This window comes from Populus trichocarpa, chromosome 19 (genome assembly GCF_000002775.5).
Source record: "Populus trichocarpa isolate Nisqually-1 chromosome 19, P.trichocarpa_v4.1, whole genome shotgun sequence".
In the NCBI taxonomy this organism is placed as follows: Eukaryota; Viridiplantae; Streptophyta; class Magnoliopsida; order Malpighiales; family Salicaceae; genus Populus; species Populus trichocarpa.
Genome location: NC_037303.2, coordinates 2,546,899 through 2,567,895, shown reverse-complemented (window position 1 = coordinate 2,567,895; position 20,997 = coordinate 2,546,899). Strand labels below are relative to the sequence as shown.

Below are 20,997 nucleotides of genomic sequence, written 5' to 3'. Positions count from 1 at the left end.
CCAATGCTGCAACAAACATGCCTGTACATCCATTATCCTTGTTTCCTGAAATTATGGAATTTGAAAAGCAACAAAATGCTCTTGAATATTGTACGACCTTGCTGTTGGCTATTTTAGACTCAGAAGAAACAGAATTACAAGAGAAGGCTTTAGTGTTTCAAGCCAACTCATGCATGGGCCGAAGTAAAACTACAAGCCATGATGATCTGGGCGTCATGGATTTTGAGGACACGACCCAAAAATCTTCCAGTATAGCAGTGAGGCCTCTGGTTGTAAGCATGCAAAATGGTTTGAAATATCATCACTCTTAGGAGCAGCAAGAATAATGATATAATCACCTTAAAAAAACAGTTTTGTGTCAGGCGATTCAGAGCAGAGTCTAGACTCTTTGGACACTAGCATTCGAGCAGTAAACTCCAGAATTCAAAGTCAGGGTTTTTTTTATCCGCTATTATGATTTTATCATGGAATGTTGTGTACTGGGTTCAATGTCTAAATGTAAAACAATTAGTAGAGCTATCCTGGACTATGACATTGATATCTACTTAATCGTTGAATCTAAAAATATATGATCTCAACTAGTCACGTTGGACGACTTCTACTTGTGGATCGGATTTGGGGGCAAGCTCAAGAAACCATGGTAGATGTCAAAGCTACTCAAAGAGTCGTTTGGTTCAAACTTTTAAACTTATAAAATGAACATGCACATGCTCATCACCCTGTGAGTTTGTCTTTCACAACTAAATTCAATAAATTTGAAGAATTTCACTCCACATCTGTAATTTCTTCCAAGAGAAAAGCAGCAATATTCAACAGATATATAGTCAAAACTTTACCTTCGGGTGTAGAAACAATAAAAGGTGAAACAGAGATTACTAGTTCACAACGCCAGACAATGGCACTAATTATAGAGCTGTTGTTTGTTAAGGCAGAACCTCTAGCAATATTTCAACAATCATTCATTGGAGTTCACAGGCAAAGCAGGATGCATTTCCCAAGACTCTCTTTTCTTGAGGTACATTAGCCATTGAATTATGTAAAACTACAAGTTAACTTGGTTCTGGGAGCACCCCTTTCACTTGGATCAACAAAGAGAATATATGTGCTTTTTTTCTATTGACTGAGATATAAGCAGCAGGAATCTTACCTCCTGCAGTCAAGTTCCATCAAATTGCCATAAATCCAACACCATAAGCCTATAAATACTATTGACCAAGAGGCTATTTTTCTCTTTTCCACCTTTACCTATTCATAAGGTGGATCCTTGTGTGCAGGAATCGGCCGAGAAACAAAATATCTTGCTTGAGAGCTCCCTTCGTATCATTAACCCAAACCTGTAAGTTCATCATTTTTGCCACAAAAAGAAAAATTGAAGGACAAGGGTGCATAGAAGTGAAAGGCAAAGAGTAGTGGGAAAATAAAAACCATGAATGCAAAGATCCTAGGAGCTGGAAACCGAAATTCAGTGACCACTTTAGCCAATGTTCTGCAAGCTGTTAAAGCAGCTGCAATTTCATCAGCAACTAGCTCACCACCCTGTACGCAGTTGCCAGTTGTTGACAAAGTGTCTTTGTATATCAAGACAGTAAAATGCCTGCAAAAACAGAAAGAAACTCGAGAAGAAAACACCTATAGGCCCTACCTCCGGAAATATCCTAAAAGAAGAACTTTGAAAGAGACAAACACAAAGAAAAGAGAGAAAATAAAAGTCATGACCTGCATGTAGGGTTTCTTTCTCCTACTTGTATGTATTTTTTTTTAAAAAAAAATCTAAAAAGTAACTACTCTCTAAGCACTATAAAATTTCTTCGCCACCTAATTCTCCTTTTATTTTCTTGAATCATCAACCAATGCATCCTAACGAATAGTCATTCTTTTTCACTTTTGTTTCTATTCAAAATATATGACCAAAGTACGAGAACTGCTTTCTTTTTTTTGTTTACTTCTGCATATTGCAGTTGTCAGCTTAAATTTAAGAGAAGAAATAAAAGGCGTCAAAAGTTCAAATTACTCTAGCATACCGTAGGTGAGGGGTTCTTACAATCTTAAAATTTCAAAGTTCTCCTTACAAGTTCTGTGGCAATCAACGGTAAAAAAAAAACTTCAATGAGAGAGCAAAACTCATTATCATGTTCTTGCCTTCAACTATGGGATTTGAAAGATTAATTACAACATACTCAAAACATTCATGGTGGTGATGATATGGGACTACCATCTCAGTTCACTATTCATCTAACAAATATAAAACGAATACAAGGTAATTTGATCATGGTTTTTACAAGCTGCTGAAAAATAAAGGACGACTTGAACAGACTTGGAATTAAAAGAGAATCTGTAGCAGTAGAAGAAAACAACGTTGCTTCGGCCTTTCTTCTCCTCTTCTTGTCACTAACTTCTTTTGTTCCATTCTCTATCTTTTTCCCTTCCTTCTCACGATTTTCTTCTATCCAGTGTTCTTTCTCCAGTGTTTTCTCTTCTTTTTTTTCACTTATCTTCTCTCCTTGTGCCTGTGCTTCCTCTATTTTTTTCTTTTATAGGAGGGTCTTAGTCTTTAAATGAAAGGAAAGAAAATCACTGCCTTTATTAGCATCCAATCTTTGGAGGTAATCTTGGAAATCAACATAGTTATTGACCATTGATTGCTCTTTTCTTGATTCGTGGAGATAGGATCAGATTTTGAAAGCTAAATCTTGCATCAAAATAAAAAGGATGGCTGCTAGTCTTGGAGGGAGGCTGATTGAGTGAGCATTTTGGCACGAAATCTGTAGTGGATTCTAAGAGTTAAAGCCTGATTTCTTGTATATTGATTGTTGCCAACATATCAAAGAATATGTTTCTCTCATTTTTTTTCCACCAAGAGAATCAATTAGGATCAAAATCAAGCCTTAATGTTGCACGAGGATCAGCCATCCCTGCCTTGCCTAGAAATCTGCAGAACACGTGAACAAAACAACATTGTTTCCATTGTATCTTCATCCTTTGTTCTTCTCCCTTTTAATCAAAACGCTGTTTCACTTAATGTGAAATGGCGTCGTTGTATGCCTTGGGGTTTCTTTTCTAATTAAATCAGTTCTATCTTCATATAAGTCCTGTATTTTAGCGTTTTGTGCGTTTTAGTCCTTGGGCTTTGAATCTTTCTTAATTCGGTCAATTTCACTTTTTTTTTAATTATTTTCAATCATACCCCTGATAAAATTAGAATATGTCCTCTAAATCCTCCAGTTTATCCATTCTAGTCCTTAGTCCTTCAATTCTTCATTTGTTTTTTGAATTTCAATTGTTTTTTTAAAATTAAACTCTTCATTGATTTTCTAACTTGATTATTTATTCCAAACTCATCCTTCAAATTTAATTTCTTTCAATTATAACCAAATTAAATATGCATGTTCAAAATATATATATATATATATATATATATATATACAAAAAAAAACTAATTGTTTGGAACTTATAGCGAAGGCGTACATCTCAGTATACATTATCATTAGTTTTCATCATAGACCTGGTTAGTGTATAGGTAGGTCAAGAGAGAAAAACTAATTGTTTTTTTTGTTCACCAATTTTTTTTAATGATAATAAATACAAGAAAATTTAAAAATTATTTTTTATGAAACAAAAAGATATTTAAAAACATAGTTTTTAAACCCGAACCGATAGTTAACCCGGTATAATGATCGGGTCACGGGTCAGATGGGTTGACCTGGATCAACAAAAAAAAAACAGGTAAAAGCCAGTCCAAGTTAGGCACTTGGCATTTTATCCACAGGCGCACGCAAAATTCAAAATTCAAGTTCATGGACCACAAAATTCAAACTGTACAGTCTTTGTCTCTCTCTCTCTCTCCCTTAGTTTCTTGTGCCCAATCACAGCGCCTGCATTTCTCTTTCATGGACGCCTCTTCCTCTCATCTCTGGGCTGCTCTTGCTGATTCTTCCCTTGCAAACGGTTCCTGTACCAGAGAAGAGTAATTCTCAACCAAACAGAGAGGAGGCAGATTCCGGTCCGGCATCTCGTATAAGGTGGGATGGATCTGTTCTCTTTTTGGAGTAGGGCCCTGGCTGAGCCTGAGTTTGTTCTTTCTGTGTACGAGGTTGGCTTGCTTTGTGGTGCCGTTGATACCCTGCATAGCTGAATAACTCACCGACGGCGGAATGGTAATCTTCTTCGTTCACCTGCACTCGTTCCTACCAGCCAAGCGATGCAAACTTATATATATATTAAAAAAAATAGGGCCGGGTAGACAAGCCGGGTTTACCCGGATTAAACCCGGTCGCCCAGGTTTCGCCGGATCAACTCCCAGACGGGTTTTTACTTAGATCCGGACCGGTTCCAGGCCCGGGTCGACCCGCCAGACCGGTCCGGATTTCAAAACTATGCTTAAAAAAATAATCTCTTAGACTATTTTTTTTAATTTTTATTGACAGCTCCTTCATTCGTTTCTTCTCTTTACCAACCCTATCATCCTTTTTCTATATACTCTAATTTTGTACTGGTGTCAGGATATCAAAGTACAACTTTACACGCAAAATAATTGAAACTAGTTTTTCAATTAATATAATTGAACTTAATTTTAATTAATCTAGTTTACTAATCAACCTCCAAAACTAGTTTTTCCATCGGTCAACCTTCCAGCTTCTCAAGAGTTTTGAATTAATCCCTCCGGTATGTTTCTCTAAGGAAAACTACCTAAAGAAGGCCTTGCATAAATTTCGAAGTACTTGAATCCTTCATCTACAACAGTATAACAGATCAAAATTTTTCATTTCCACCATTCTCATTAATCAGAACAGCTAGAGACCAAATATTTTGATGACCCACACAAGACATAAAGATCATTATCACTTGTTTTTAATGAAACTGGTTCTTTGGGTAGTGTTTTTATAGATAATCGAACATATTTAGGGTTCTAGTTAATGTGTGATTGTGAGTAAGAACATATTTAGGGTCCTGGTAAGGTTCATAGTGGTTAGAAGTGACACCATGAATAATGTTGGTAATTGTTTAAGAATAATATAAAATCATTATTAAGGTTTCACATAAAATCATAAGTTTTTTAATTGAGATGTTAATATTCATAATTTTATATTTTTATTTATCTTAATTTGGATTATATAAGATAACGGTAAATTTATACAAGTTTTAGTTTTCACTCTAAAATAAAAAATAATATAAAATTAATTTTTAGAATTCCTCCAAAAACTTTTCAAGCATTTGATTTGATTTGATTTGAGATATTGTTTTAACAATAGTTGACTAATAAAAATACTTTTTCAACCTATACTTTTTTTACAATATTTTAGACTTTTTCCATATTAATTTTAATTTTAGCTTTATTATTTTACTTGATTTGTTGTTTTCTAGTTATTTACATATGTTTAGGGTATTTAAACCTATTGTTTTATTTTATGAGACTTTTACAAAATAAAACTATAAACTTTTGCAGCTTTGATCGTGTTTTATCTGGTCTTAGGGTTTAGACATGTGTGTTAAACTCAACTTTCTCTGCGTCAATAAGATAAGCACAAGATGATCAACTCTATCTACAATACAGTGAATACACAACCAGCTACAATAACAAAGCTTTTTTCTCTATATCTTTGGAGCTGCTGTTGCTGTTACCCTTTAATGGATTATCCTCGTCAACTGGAAATTGCTAACCATTAATGTCAACCTCTTATCTTCAAACACAAAATACATCTCAAAGTTTGAGCTTTGAATTTTGACTGCTTAATTTTTTAGATTTTTTTCCGCTTCCTAAGTCACAAATCAAGTTCTTGGCAACGAACTTACTAGTGAACTTCCAACTCCAACAATTCTCACAGTTGGCAAGTTGACTTCAAAAGCCTTGAGACAATAAATAAAAGCAAGTGCACAACAGGGCAGTATTTATTTGCTATTAGTTGTAACAAGAGGAGACTGGGGAGTGTTTCAAATGTTCAAAAATATGCTTTCTTGAAAAAACTTCCATGCTAACCAATGCCTTGTTTTGTACAAAAAGCCCTCCATTCTTTGTATAAATGGAAGACAAACGCAGTAGGTGTTACTGCATCAGTTCAATAGAAACATAGGTAGCAATGGAAGCTCGTTTCTATGCTCTTACTATTGTGTTGGTCTTGGCAGTTTTTGCACCCGCAGCAATGACTTGTTATGGCAGAGATATTTCCATCCATAATTTCTACAAAATAGAGAATTCAAGAATGGTCTTGCAAAGACGTATCCCAGATGGTGATTCTCCTTACTATCGGAGGAGAGGAGACACTGCCGCGACCAGGGTATCACCTCCGGTGGCCGCCAGGGAAAAAGGTCAAGGGTTACCACCAAATTCACCTCCTGGAGTCATACATTGAGATCAGCTTATGTTGTGTTTTATTCCTCCCCATTTTGTTGTGTTTTCGATGCATCTAAGTTGAATAACATGGGGCCTCTGAGATTTACCTCTTGTTTTTCTTCCTTAATTTATACTCCATTTGTTGTTCCGATTTGCTGGTCTAGCCTGCAGTTTATGTGCATGAGGAAATTCAAGTTTTCAAATCCATATATGCAAGAACAATAATAGTTAATGTTAATAGCAAAACTGTGAAGTCTGATTCAAGAATAAGTTTTTTGAATCCTAGAAACCACGCGAGCTCTAGAACAGTAATATATTGTGTTAATAGCAAAACTCCAATTTCAAATATCGTTTCACAGTTGGCAGATGACTTCTACCTTGTTTGTTTTTTGTTTTTTTTATGTTTTAAAAATATTTTTAAAAAAAATTATTTTTTTTATTTTAAATTAATAATTTTTAGATATTTTTAGATTATTTTGATGCGCTAATATAAAAAATAATTTTAAAAAAATAAAAAATATATTTTAATAGATTTTTAAATAAAAAATACTTTAAAAAATAACTATAACCACACTCTTCATAAACCTTGAGACAATAAATAAAAGCAAGTGTGCCAGGAGAGTATATTTATCTAAGTTTGGTGGGAAGAAAAAAAGACTTAATACTATTTCAATATTTCCACACTACAAATACAATGATCATTTTTAGTTAGCTATCCTCAGACTTAAATTATTTAAATAATTAAAGGGAACTGGATTCGTTTAAAACCAAACACTCATAATTCTTAAAAAAAAAAAAAAACAACAATTTGTCAGCACATGCATCGTTGACAAAACTTTAAAAAATAATAATAAAATAAAAATCCTCTTAGTTTATTTACGAGGACTTGACTTTGCTACTGGTTAGATGGGTAAGTAAAGGAGTTTGTATTCAAAGACCAATAAAATTTGTTCTTAACAGAGTTGTATTCAAGAAATTAATTAAAAAGGAATTACCATGTATGTTTATTATTGTTTCTAGGAAAGTCTTCCATGTTTTCAACATTTACTGACGGGCTTAAATATGATTATCCTTCATTGAAAAACTTATCAATGGTGGGCTTATAGATGGTTATTCTTGGAGGGAAAACTTATCATATAATATAATTACAGATAGATTTACAGAAATAAAAGGTATATCAAAAACAAATTTATCCCTAAAAAACAACTATATATAATTTTATTGATAATTATTTAATATTATTAATAGTATAAAACTGTCGATGATTAAACAGTGACATCATAGTATTTATAGTAATTATTTTTTAACTTTTTTAAAATATATTGACAAACTTAATTTATCTGTAAAATTGTTAATAATGCTTTAAAAATATTTTTAAAAAGAAAATCTATTAAACAAAGTATAAAATAAATTAAATTAAAATTAAAATCAAATACTTAATTATTACAAATTTAAAAATTCAAATACAGTTGATCTAAAATAAAAGAGTTGGTTGGAGGTGGAGGAAGAAGAGGAGAGAAATCTTTGCAAGGATCACGAGGCGAATAAACCCTTCTTATATCTAATTGAACTCTCACATTCAAACCATTAAATTTAATAAAATTTAAATTAAATTTTAATTTTAATAAAATCAATAAAATATAGTTAATTAGTCAAACCATCGATAAAGATCGGTAATCACTCAAAATATCAAATAGTTTTGACGTTGTAGGCCTCCTCCATTCAATAAAATAAAAATGAAGGTTTCTTGCTTCTTGCTTCTCCTGGTGATTTGTTTAGCTATGATGATGCTAGACCATCAGCCAAGCACAGGCTACAAAGCAATGGCCTTAGTCTTGGACTGCAGTCCTGAAATGGGTAAGGTTAAAATTGCTTCTACCGACCATTTCTCCACGGAAGTAAAGGTGGGGCAGCTAGGAAGGAGATCCCGGAGGGCAATTCCATCACCACCTCCCCCAAAACCCAATAGATCGGTTCATTGGTGGGTCGTTACACCGCCACCACCTATGCCATCGTTGCCGCCGCCCCCATCTCCACTATCGTCATCTAAAGGCGCATGAATTTTAGAGTAGCATATGAAAACGTTTTCGTTTTCTCTTTTCTTTTTTTTTATTTTTCTTATTTGCGAGTTCTTGTCATGGCAATGGAAATATGGAAGATGGAAAGATCCAATAAAAATCTAGCTCATTTCTTTATTTGTTTCTCTCTCCTCTCGCCAGCCACATGAAAAAATACGGCACTTTTTTATAGGTAAAAAACTAATGGACTCCAGATTCGGACTTTTCGTGAAATTTGTGTTATTTACATTCTTACCCTCACGTCCAGGCTCCTTCAGGTTTGACTTTTTGATTTCAGGCAAGAGTTACTGGTGGTTAAGTTAACTCACGGGTTATAAAGTCAATTTTAGTCAATTATTATTATTATTATTATTATTTTGTTAAAAAGGATGTGCAAATCAGATTAAATTAAAATTTGATACAGGTAATGAATTATATATTTTTTAAGTCATGTCAAGATAAATCGGATTTAACAAATTATGATTTGAAGTTAAGAAAAAAATATCTTGGGCTTCTATTGGATCCCAACTAAAATGCAAAGTTCGATATTAACCTCAAACAAGTATTAATTACACAATTCTTATAATCATGAATTCATGATTTGTCTTTCGGTTCTCAATTCTTTAATTTATTTTGTTAAACAATGCGCTAAACATACTTTTCAACTCTACATTCTCCAAAAGAATTAAGAAGCCCAAGTCATTATGTATACATCCATGAACGATCATCCATGACTTATATTTGAATTATATGTTTTGGATCGTTTTCACGTGCTGATCTCAAAAATAATTTTTAAAAAATAAAAAAATATCATTTTGATACATTTCAACACAAAAAATTATTTGAAAAATAACAGCAACCACACTCCCAAACAAATAGTTATGAATTTGAGTTTTTTTAGGGCTACTAAAAACTTACATCGTCATTAACTTCAAGATCCATGAAATTAGTCAAGATATGTGTAAACTGACCCGAACATCTATATTAATAATAATAAAAAAACTTTTACTAGTTGGCATTTCACGGTTACAATTAACAATGGAATTTCAAGCTCCTTTTCACCTTGGTATTTGAAATCTTTGAAGATTTTTTTTTTACTTTCAAACTTATTTTTTTTTATTTTTAATTTTATCTTACACATTAGGTTTATTGAATACAGGATTTCAAAGTTTATTTTTGTTTACTTTCTAAGGAGTTATCCTCGTCTCATGATCCTGGTCATAAGTTTTACGAGTTAGTCATATTGACTCAGATTGTTTTTTTGAACTTTTTTTAATTTTATCCCTTAACATTTTGTTGATTGTAAATTGAGTTTTACATTTGTTTTTTTTCATTTGCTTTCTATGGGTTATCATGGTCTCATGACCTGATTCGCAACTTATGTGGTTTAGCTAGGTTGACTTGGGTTTTTTTATAATCCTTTTTTAATTAATGTTTTTTTCAATTTCATCCTTCAACATAGGATCGGTTGAGAATTGGATTTTGTAGGTTTTTTATTTTTTTATGGAGTTATCTCTATCTCTTGACTTGAGTTTGGTGGTTAACTCGGGGTGAATTAGGTTATTTTTTTGTTCTTTTTTTATTTGATTTTTTTTCAATTTAATCCTTCAACATTGGATGGTTTGGGAATTGGACTTCATAATTATTATTTTCTTTTTTTTCTATAAAATTATCATGATCGTATAACCCAGGACGTTTGTTAAGCTGATTGACTCAAGTAGTTTTTTGTGTTCTTTTCCTAATTGATTTTTTTTTAATTTGTTCTTTCAATATTGAGTTGATTAATAATTAAGCTTCATAATTATTATTTTTATTTGCTTTCTCTAAGGTTTTCTTGATCTCATGATTTAGGTTTAGCAACGTAACCAAGGTTGACTCGGCTTATTTTTTTAGTTAGGTTGATTAACCTTTTTTTTTAATTTGTTATCTATAGGGTTATCAGGGTCTTATGATCTAGATTTGAGTTGATTTGAGTCGATCTAATATGTTGTCGTTTTAATGTTAATAAAAAGAAGATGATGTCTTGATTTTTTGTAAGGATTAGTGTTGTCATTTGCCGCTTCATGCACGTTGTTAGCACTAGAAGTAGACCCAACCACCGTTTCTTTCATTCTCCTCTTACTACCAAATACTTCTCCCTGTGCATACCAACACTGATAATTCTCCATAAACCCTTTTGTGTAGAAGATGCATCATTACAACATCTGGATGCAGATACTTTTTATTTTCACACTTCCTGCATGGACACCTAATACCGCCTCCATTAAAATTTCTGGGAATAGATGTTGCGAAATTAATAAAACCCTGAACCCCGTTACAATAATCCATCCTCCGCAATCCTTGGGGTGAATCTCGATACATCCATGAACGATCATCCATGACTTATATCGAACCTCTATAAAATTATGATGACATCATGTATTAATTAACTAAGTTAGGTAAATAAACTTCCAAAAATATTACTTTACCTCGAGATTATCCAACAAACCAATCACAACTTCTCATAAATATTAAATATTCATTATCATTTATCAACGTCCATACGAATTAAAATATATAAATTTACAGAAATTACCACTCCGCAATACCATTGATAAAACTTTAAACGGACCAATTAAGCAAGCTATTAATTATTTCAAAATAGCACGCACATGTAATTCGGTAGTTCCATAAAGTTTTAACAATTTACAAACAAATACAATCTTACAAAATCTAAAACAAACCATAATAGGTATAAAATTATACATTCATATACTACAAGTTTGTTTGAGAAATAACAATAAAACATGTACATCTACTAACAAAATACATATACTAAAAAACAATAAAATTGACATTTAATTAAATGTTAAAATTTAAAAAGATAGAATTACTTACAAAAATTGATAAAATCCGTCGGTAAATCAGAACACGGATGCTGTGACCACAAAACTTCAAGAAATATAACTTGTTGTGCTGATATGAGGAAGATTTTTTTTTTTTGGGTGGAGGGGGGGCTGGTTGTTTGCAGATGGGGAGAGTTGGGATAAGGAAGAAGAAGGAGAAATAGGGGAGGAGAGGGTCGGCAGAGCTGACATATATTAACTTTTTCCGACGGTTTCACCGACGGATTTTCCGTCGGTGATTCTGACGGAAACATAGACACGTCACCGTACGGATCTGCCATTTCAAATCCCTCGGTGAGTCCGTCGGCAATTTAAACGGCGAACCGGTCACGTCACTGTACCGGCAATTTCAAATCCCTCGTTTTGAATCCGTCGGAAAAAAATAACCCGCCAAAATCTCCACGTCAGCAACCCGCCTTTTTTTTTAATTCGGAAACTTTTCCGTCTGTAATTCAGTTGGTAACTACCGACGGAAAATTTCCGTCGGTAGTTACCGACTGAAGTACGGACGAAAAATGATCCATCGGTAGTTACCGACTGAATTACAGACGGAAAAGTGTCCGTCGGTAATTTCGACCTCAAATTACCGACAGAAATATTCCGTCGGTAAATCCGTTGGTATTTAGCGAATTTCTGGTAGTGTTATATATATAAAAAAGTTTTAGATGTACGACAATGTTTTCTAATTTAATAGAGCAGAAATTTTATACCTTTAAATATATGTTTCTCTAAAACTCAAAAAAAAATAAAAAAAAAATGGTTAATTTTCTATATTTTAGCAAAACAAAGCTATAAAATAAACATAAAAAATAAATTGATCCTGCAAGCGCCAACCTATGCTCAGGGTCTTTAAACTTAGGTTTTGATTGTTTGTTGGAAAGCCTCTTTTGTTTTTGTAAAGCATTTTCTTGAGCTTTTCATATTTTCATATTTGATTATATTGTGAAAATTTTTATTTTTCTATCAAAGAAAAACATAAGAAATTTTATTTTTTAAGTCGATATAATTATTCTTTCTTATACCAATAAGTTTTTTTATTATTATGGATTGGGATTTTTGTTTCCAAGAAATAATAAAAAAAAGAATAATACTTGGAGAGAAAATGAATTCCTCATTTGGAGAAAATGTGGAAAACAAAAAAGTTGAAAATTAGAGAGTTGGAGGACCAAAACTTCAATCATCTTTTGTGGGAAACTTCGTGGCGTGTGTGTCGCCAGCAAGGTTGAAATTTTGCAGCCATCAACGACCAAGACATGGTCTACTTTAGCTAAGAAACTTAGGTTCCTTCCTAGCTATTTGATGCATAATTAGTTCCCAAACCAAGAAAGCATAAAAAAATTTAGCACTTCACATACACATAACATCTCTACATAGATTCCCAAATGAGTAAAATTTCAAACTCGATCGTGTTCATGTGGCTTCATGGACTAATAATACTAACTCCTCCACCTATCTGCATGGTTCAGGCCTATGACACGGCTGAGTATACCCACTGGAAGTGTCCTCATAAACTGAAGGCAGCATACCCACTGGGAAAGACGAGAGGTATTAAAATTTAAACTCATGTAACCATGCATCAACAATCTCTTCTCCTTCTTCTTCTTTTTCTTTATGCTTATAATTATAATTCTTGTTGTGATGTTGCAAATATATCATCCAAGCACAGGCATCAACATCATGCTTGCTCTTGACAGCAGTGATCGTGAGTCGGGCACTGTTAAAATAGCTTCGACTGAGCATGTCACTGCTGAAGTGAAGGTGAAGCCAGAATCTAGAAGAGTTGGGACGCCGAAGCTGTCTTCTCCGAAACCCAACACACAAATTCATCACGGAGCCTTTATATTTCCACCGCCACCACAACACCACCACCATTGATGGCATTGTATTGTCAGACGTGCCGTTAATATTTTCACATGCGTTGTCCTGCTGCCTGTGATTCACGCAAGTCTGTTTTGGATTGTTATTTTGTCACAAAAGAATAGTGACAATGTTAATCTCTTGTTATTGATATTATTGTGAGTTTAGCATGGAATTTTGTTTTTCTATTTAAATTTTGAATTTAATGAGATAACTTGTGCATATGTATCTACATACACACACTCGTTATTGCATTCGCAAATGGATAAAATTACCGAGATATTTTTTTGAAGGAAAAATAGCAACTTTATTGATACTAAATAAAGTATTGAAAGGATGATAATGCCTTTATTTAATGGAAGAAAATCGATATTATCCAACTAAAAAACAATGATAATGTATTTATTTAAAAAGAAAAAGCTATAACAAACAAAGATAATAATTAGACGATGCAAAACAACACAAGTCTAAATCCAAGATTTAGATGTATAAGCATAAAAAAATTAATCTAAATACATGAAAAAGAAAAAAGAGTGGCTATTGCAAGTGAGAATTGTGTTGGGTTTCCTAAAATCATACATGTAACTAAAACTAGGAAAAAAATTTATTTTGGAGTCTCTAAGATTTCGTTAGATAGATCTAGAGTTGTTTAAGAATTTATTATTTGAAGATTTGATGTATTTTGGTTTTGAATAATTCTTTAAAGACTGAGTTGTCACAAACCACAAGTCATCCAATTGTCCGGCCACCAAAAGTAATCCACACGAACAACCCATGAGAAATCTCTTAAATCCCTATTTAGGAGAGAAGGATTGCTACGCCTGGAGTGTTAGCTCTAATTTTATATTTACATAGTTTTTCTGTCTAACATATAACCATCCTAAATAAAAAGCATAACTTACTATTTATAGAAAAATATGAAAAACACTATAAATTAAAAAAGTATCAATTTGCCCTTAATATCCATATATTAGTTCAAGATAATTTTAGAAGTTAACTCAATCTTATAACTCTATGACTTTGAATTTCACAATTCACTTCAATAAATTTGCAGAATGTCATTCCACATCTGGAGGCAGAACTTTCAAACTAATCCACTCACAACAACTTGGATCATCAAAGTGAATATATGTTTTTTGATATATTGTTAGCGATCAAAGCTGCGGGAATCTTGCCTCCTGCAATCAAGTTCCATCAAATTGGCATAAAAGCAACATAAGCCTACTAATACTATGGATCTGAGGCTATTTAGTAAAAAAAAAAAATTGTGTTATGAACACACCACTGTAACGAAGAGATTGAGATGAACACAACAATTAAAAAACATCGCAACAAATGTTTTTGTGTGGTTGATGCTAAGTGCAATCGGCTTTGTTGTTGAATTTGAGCTATTTATTAGGCCATATTTGTTTTTTTGATCAAATTGAAGTTGTTTGAAATTCGATTTGGATAATTTTGAACTTATTCCTAGCTAATTTGATAATTTAAGATGCAACCACATGGTCTGATTGCCGAGATTCAGATTTGAAAATAATGGTGAGCCAAAATTAGGAGAGAAATTGCCTAAAGAACACTATCTTGGTGAAAAGGTGGTATTAAAAAGGTATGTTTTAATATATTTTTTTAATTTTTTTATAACTGAGTTCGCACATGTCTCACTCTATACATAAAGTGTTATCGTAAAATTTAATTTTTGAAAATACAAAAGCAAAGTGTCATTGTGCTCTAATATCAGGAGGGGTCAAATTAATTTCCCAAAATAACAAATTGAATAAAAAAACAAATATGTTAATTTTGGCAATGGTAATTCAAAAAATTAACGACAAATTATACAAAAAAAAAATAAGAAAAGAAAACTGAAAATCAAAGTTTAGTAGACAATGAAAGGATGAATTGCAATAGGAAAGCACACAAGGAGAAGAAAAAGTTCAATTATGTGGAGAGAAAGTATATTCCAACTAGAGGAAAGGGAAAATGAAGGTTTTTGCCGTGGAGTCATATAGTATTTTGTAATCTTAATTACTTGAAAGTTCAAAGTTTTAGAAGTTAATGTGTACTTATGAGGGCATTTTAGATATTAAAATTATTATAAGAACCTTTACCGTAATTTTAATTTTTTTGTTCACTGAGTTGGCACTTATCAACTATGTAAATAATTAAATATTTAAGTAGTTTTTTTGAAACACAGGCAAAATTTAAATGTGTAAAAATATCAGGATAATCAAAATAATGTTTTTCAAAAATAAATTTGAAATGAAAAAAAAAAACATAAATGAAGATGTCAATGTTGACAAAGAATTAAGAAATTAAGAACTAATAAAAGAATAATTGGAGACAGAAATTAAAAAAAAAAAGAGAGGAGAAATTAAACAAAAAAATTATCGAGACAACCTCGCTTTGACCGCAAGAAATAAAACTTCCTTACTCATAGCAAAAGCGCTTAAATCCTCCCCTTCGAGGTTGATGTCTCCGTGTATGGACGGGAAAACTCTGACAATTTCAAAGCTGTTAATTAGAAATATTGACATTATAAAATGTTCTGTCGTGTAAAATGCTGAATATGTCAATTTTCTGTCAACATATTTTTTTATGCATTCATGCTTATGAACGGGAATAAATTGACTATAAATTATTAACGCAGACACAATCAAAGGGTTCAAAATTAGTATGAAAGCCTATATAAATGATGGATATGTCGATGAATTGAAGTCATACTTCCTGAGGTTCTTTCATACTTCAAGTGGTTGCAGCAATGGCTCCAGTTCTTTCATGCTTCCTGAGGTTCATGTTAATTTGCGCCCTGATTTTCTCCTCCATGCATGTTCCGGGGCTGGCATCAAACGATGTTCCTTCAAGTAATTTTCCCAGTCACAAGTTGAAGAGATTGTCAATAAAAGCCACGTTGCCGTCACCACCACCACCTCCTAAGCCCTCTAAACAAAGAGGACCGCAAACTCCAATGTGATTTAGATAGCTAAACTACTTGTTTGTCACTACAATTTTTGCTTTCTTTTTTGTGTGTACCAAGTTTTGTTCTTTCTTTTTAGATTTTTATCACAAATCTAAATATTGTACTTTGTACATGGGGTTTGCTTTCCCTATTGATCATCATATATAATATATGTTAAGTTTCACTTGATTTATAATTTGAACAAAAAATTCATATTGTTTGCAATATCAAACGAATTTATTTTTTGAGATTTATCATATAGGAGGGAAATTAATCAACCATTTATAATCTAAAAGGAATTAAGTTTGTTTTTAGAGAATTGCTAGTTAGGTATGGTGCAAAATAGTAATTATTTAATGAGGAATAAGTATTTTTATTAGCCAAAAACTATAAAATAATTAATATTAAATACATGAGATACCTCACTACCAGAAAACCGGAGAAAACCAACGGAATTACCGACAGAATTTTTCCGTTTCAAAATCTATCGGTATATACCGACGATCTAAACCTGTCGGCGACACCGTCGGTATATACCGACAGAATATTTTCGTCAGTATATACTGACGGTTTCGCCGACGGGGTATACAGTTTGGCTGGAAATATGCAACGGCGTGGTGATGTCAGACGATTTTACCGACGGAATTACCGAGGGATTCAAACTGAGATAGCCGTACAGTGACGTGGCACTGTCACCGATGGAATCACCGACGGAACCGACGGATTACTTCCGTCGGTGATTCCATCGGAAAAAACCATTATATGCCCACCGATCTGCCGACACTATCTTCCTCTGTTTCTCCTTCTTCTTCTTTCCCATCCCACCTCTCCCCTCCCAAACTGCAGCTCCCCTCCCAAACTGCAGCCAAACACCCATCCCAACTCTCCACTATTCTCAACACGAGCACTCAAGTTTCTTATATCTTGTACGTGATCACAATATCCATTTCTTGTAGATTTTATCATTTTTTTGTAAGTAAATCTATCCTTTTTAGTTTTAATATTTAATTGTGAATTTTATTGTTTTAGTATATGTATTTTGTTAACGTTTGTACTTGTTTAATTGTTATTTGTCAAAGAAACTTGTAGTATGAATGTATAATTTTGCAGTTGTTATAGTTTGTTTTAGATTTTGTCAAATTATATTTGTTTGTAAATTGTTGAAATTTTGTTTGAATTACACCGAATTAAATGTGTCGTTGTGATGAAATAAATAATTAATAGCTTGTTTAACGAGTCTTGTTTAATTGTTATCAATTCTATTTCGAAGTTGTGATTTCTGTAAATTTATATATGTATAAATTTGTATGTATGAACGTTGATAGTTGATAATTGATAATGAATATTTAACATAAGTGTTGTCTTAGTTTGTTGGATAATGTCAGGGAAAACCAATATTTTTGTTATGTTTTATAGAGGTTCAATAGAAGTCATGGATGATTGTTCGTGGATGTATCGGGACTCACCCCAAGGATTGCGGAGGATGGATTATTGTAACGGTGTCCAGGGTTTTATTAATTTCACAACATCTATTCCGAGGAATTTTACTGATGGCGGTATTAGGTGTCCATGGAGGAAGTGTAAAAATTTAAAGTTTCTGCATCAAGATGTTGTAACGATGCATCTTCTAACCAAAGGGTCCATGAAAGATTACCTGTGTTGGTATGCTCACGGAGAACTATTTGTTCCTGATGAGAGCATGGAAGAACAGGTGGTTGGGTCAACTTCTAGTGCTAGCAACATGCATGAAGTTGGAAATGAGAACAATAATCCTTACAGGAATATGGTTATGGATGCAATGAGAATGAGTGAAGGTAATGTCAGGGAATGTCCAATCGTAGAAGAAGAACCTAATGCAGATGCAACAAGGTTTTTTGATATGTTGAGAGATTCTGACGAACCATTATGGGATGGCTGCACGAACCACAGTAAATTATCAGTCGTAGCACAGGTGTTCACCATCAAGTCAGATCACGGGTTGAGTGAGGCCGATTATGACAAGATTATTGAATGGGCGAGAAGCATTTTACCTGAAGGGAACAAGCTGAAAGAGAACTTCTATGCTGCCAAGTCCATGATGAAACCCCTCGGTTTAGGATACCAGAAAATTGATATATGCCCTAACTTCTGCATGTTATACTACCTTGAAAATGCTGAGATGACCGAGTGCATGACATGCGGGCATTCCCGTTACAAACCCAGAACTGGTAGAGGGAAGACTCTCGTGGCATATAAAAAACTTAGATACTTCCCAATCACACCTAGACTGCAGAGGTTATTCATGTCACCAAGGACTGCTGAGCACATGACATGGCACCAATCACACCATGCGGTTGATAGAGTGATGGTTCATCCTTCTGACGGTGAGGCCTGGAAACACTTTAACAGTATGCATCCTCACTTTTCAGCTGAATCAAGGAATGTGCGTCTTGGGTTGTGTACAGACGGATTCAACCCATTCGGGTCATTTGCTGCTCCTTATTCTTGTTGGCCGGTCATACTGACAATTTATAACTTGCCACCGGGGATGTGTATGAGGCCGGAGTTCATGTTTTTATCTATGGTCATACCAGGTCCGAGCAGTCTGGGGTGGAATATAGATGTTTGTCTTCGTCCGTTGATTGATGAGTTGACGCAGTTGTGGTCCTCTAGAGCTTTGACTTATGACATCTCGAGGGAACAAAATTTTGTTATGAGAGCGACTTTGATGTGGACTATCAATGATTTCCCAGCTTATGGAATGGTTTCTGGTTGGAGCACGCATGGAAAGCTAGCATGCCCATACTGTATGGAGAACAACAAGGCATTCACGCTAACAAACGGGGGTAAAGCTTCTTTTTTTTACTGTCACCATCGTTTCTTGCCACATAACCATAGGTACAGAAAGAACAGAAAGGATTTCTTTGTTGGCAGAGTTGAAAATGATGTTGCACCCCCGCGTCTTTCCGGTGAAGAATTGTTTGATGTTGTGTCAGAGTACGGTGAAATTGTGTTTGGTCTCCAATCAGGTAAGCAGAAGTTTCCTGGTTTTGGTTTGACCCATAATTGGGTGAAGCGAAGTATGTTTTGGGAGCTTCCTTATTGGAAGACCAATCTTCTTCGCCATAACCTTGACGTCATGCACATTGAAAAGAACGTGTTTGAGAACATTTTCAACACCGTCATGGATGTTAAGGGGAAGACAAAGGACAACATCAAGGCTAGATTGGATGTAGCGCTGTTCTGTAACCGTAAAAATATGGAGTTGGTTTGTGATGGGTCACGGGTCGCAAAACCAAGAGCAAGCTTCGTGCTAGAGAAAAACGCACAACTACTAGTCTACAAATGGCTTAAAAGTCTGCGTTTTCCCGATAGACATGCCTCGAACATATCAAGCCTGGTTAATACGGAGGAATGCAGATTATATGGAATGAAGAGTCATGACTGCCATGTGTTTATGCAAACACTCATCCCATTAGCTTTTCGTGATTTGTTGTCAAAGGGGATATGGGATGCACTAACGGAGATTAGTCATTTCTTCAGAGATATATGCTCCAGCAAGTTGAATGTTGATCACATTAAAAGGCTTGAAAAGAATATCGTCGAGACAGTATGCAAACTTGAGATGATATTCCCTCCATCATTTTTTGACTCAATGGAGCATCTACCCGTACATTTACTGTTTGAGGTAAAAGTTGGAGGACCGGTCCAGTACAGATGGATGTATCCATTCGAGAGGTTAGATATTACAGTTGCTATGACATTTATAATTAAATGTTTTTATTTTTATTTTAATGTTTTTAATTGATAATGTTATATATATATATATATATATATATATATATATATATATATATATATATATATATATATGCAGGTACTTGTTCAATCTTAAAAAAAAGGTTAAGAACAAGGCGCATGTTGAGGCGTCAATATGTGAGGCGTATATTGTTGAGGAGATCTCAACATTTATCTCATACTATTTCGAACCTCATTTGAGAACTAGGATAAACCGTGTTCCATGGCATGATGATGGTGGTGAGGTGCATTCAAGTGAGAACTTGTCAATATTCTCCAATCCTAGACGACCCACACCTAAAAATGCCGTGAGGGGAAGATATTTGTCTGAAATAGAGTTCAGACAAGCACACAGTTATGTCTTATTTAACTGTGATGAGCTGAGACCTTTTATTAAGTAAGTAGATGTTCGACTTAAACTTTGTCAAGAGTGTACTATTTATTTTTTGTGATACCATACACTCATATAATTTGGAACAACCTTGCAGGCAACATCGACGATACTTACTGTCCAATAACTCACAGCTGACCGAATCCCAGATCTTTCAATTACAAGATGAACAATTTGTCACATGGTTTAGAACACATGTAAGTCCTATCACAAACTCATTATCTCTTGCAATGTAATTAATTGTAGTCAATGTTACATAATATCCGTTTATTGATTATTGTTGTATTTAATTTACATGTAAGTCCTATATGATTTATAATTTGAACAAAAAATTCATATTGTTTGCAATATCAAACGAATTTATTTTTTGAGATATATCATATAGGAGGGAAATTAATCAACCATTTATAATCTAAAAGGAATTAAGTTTGTTTTTAGAGAATTGCTAGTTAGGTATGGTGCAAAATAGTAATTATTTAATGAGGAATAAGTATTTTTATTAGCCAAAAACTATAAAATAATTAATATTAAATACATGAGATACCTTGAAAGATTGGAATGTGTAGTGCAACAAAGGTTATGCCCAGTGGCGGAGCTAGAGTTTTTAAGATGAGGGGGCAAACTAATAACAAATATTATATGACTTTTTAATATAACTTTTCTTCGAAGTTGATTGAGTTACATAACTTGAAACTTTAAATGACTTTTCATCTTTAAGGTATTTATGCTTGAAATACTTGTCTAGTGATATG

The 20,997-nt window shown here is 33.6% G+C and overlaps 1 protein-coding gene and 1 long non-coding RNA gene across 2 annotated transcripts in view; both read left to right on the top strand.

Annotated features, from left to right (window-relative positions):
- The first annotated feature begins 8,030 nt into the window (after window positions 1–8,030).
- LOC127904778 (uncharacterized) overlaps window positions 8,031–20,997 on the top strand; it is a 37,804-nt gene continuing 24,837 nt past the window's right edge. The window contains exon 1 of the long non-coding RNA XR_008058221.1: window positions 8,031–8,232. This is a non-coding gene — a long non-coding RNA (uncharacterized LOC127904778). The remainder of the gene's footprint in view (window positions 8,233–20,997) is intronic.
- LOC112325980 (uncharacterized) lies at window positions 12,560–13,302 on the top strand. Its single transcript, XM_024593178.2, has 2 exons — window positions 12,560–12,815; window positions 12,937–13,302. Exons 1-2 carry the CDS (start codon window positions 12,653–12,655, stop codon window positions 13,143–13,145), a joined length of 372 nt encoding a protein of 123 aa, XP_024448946.1. The 5' UTR covers window positions 12,560–12,652; the 3' UTR covers window positions 13,146–13,302.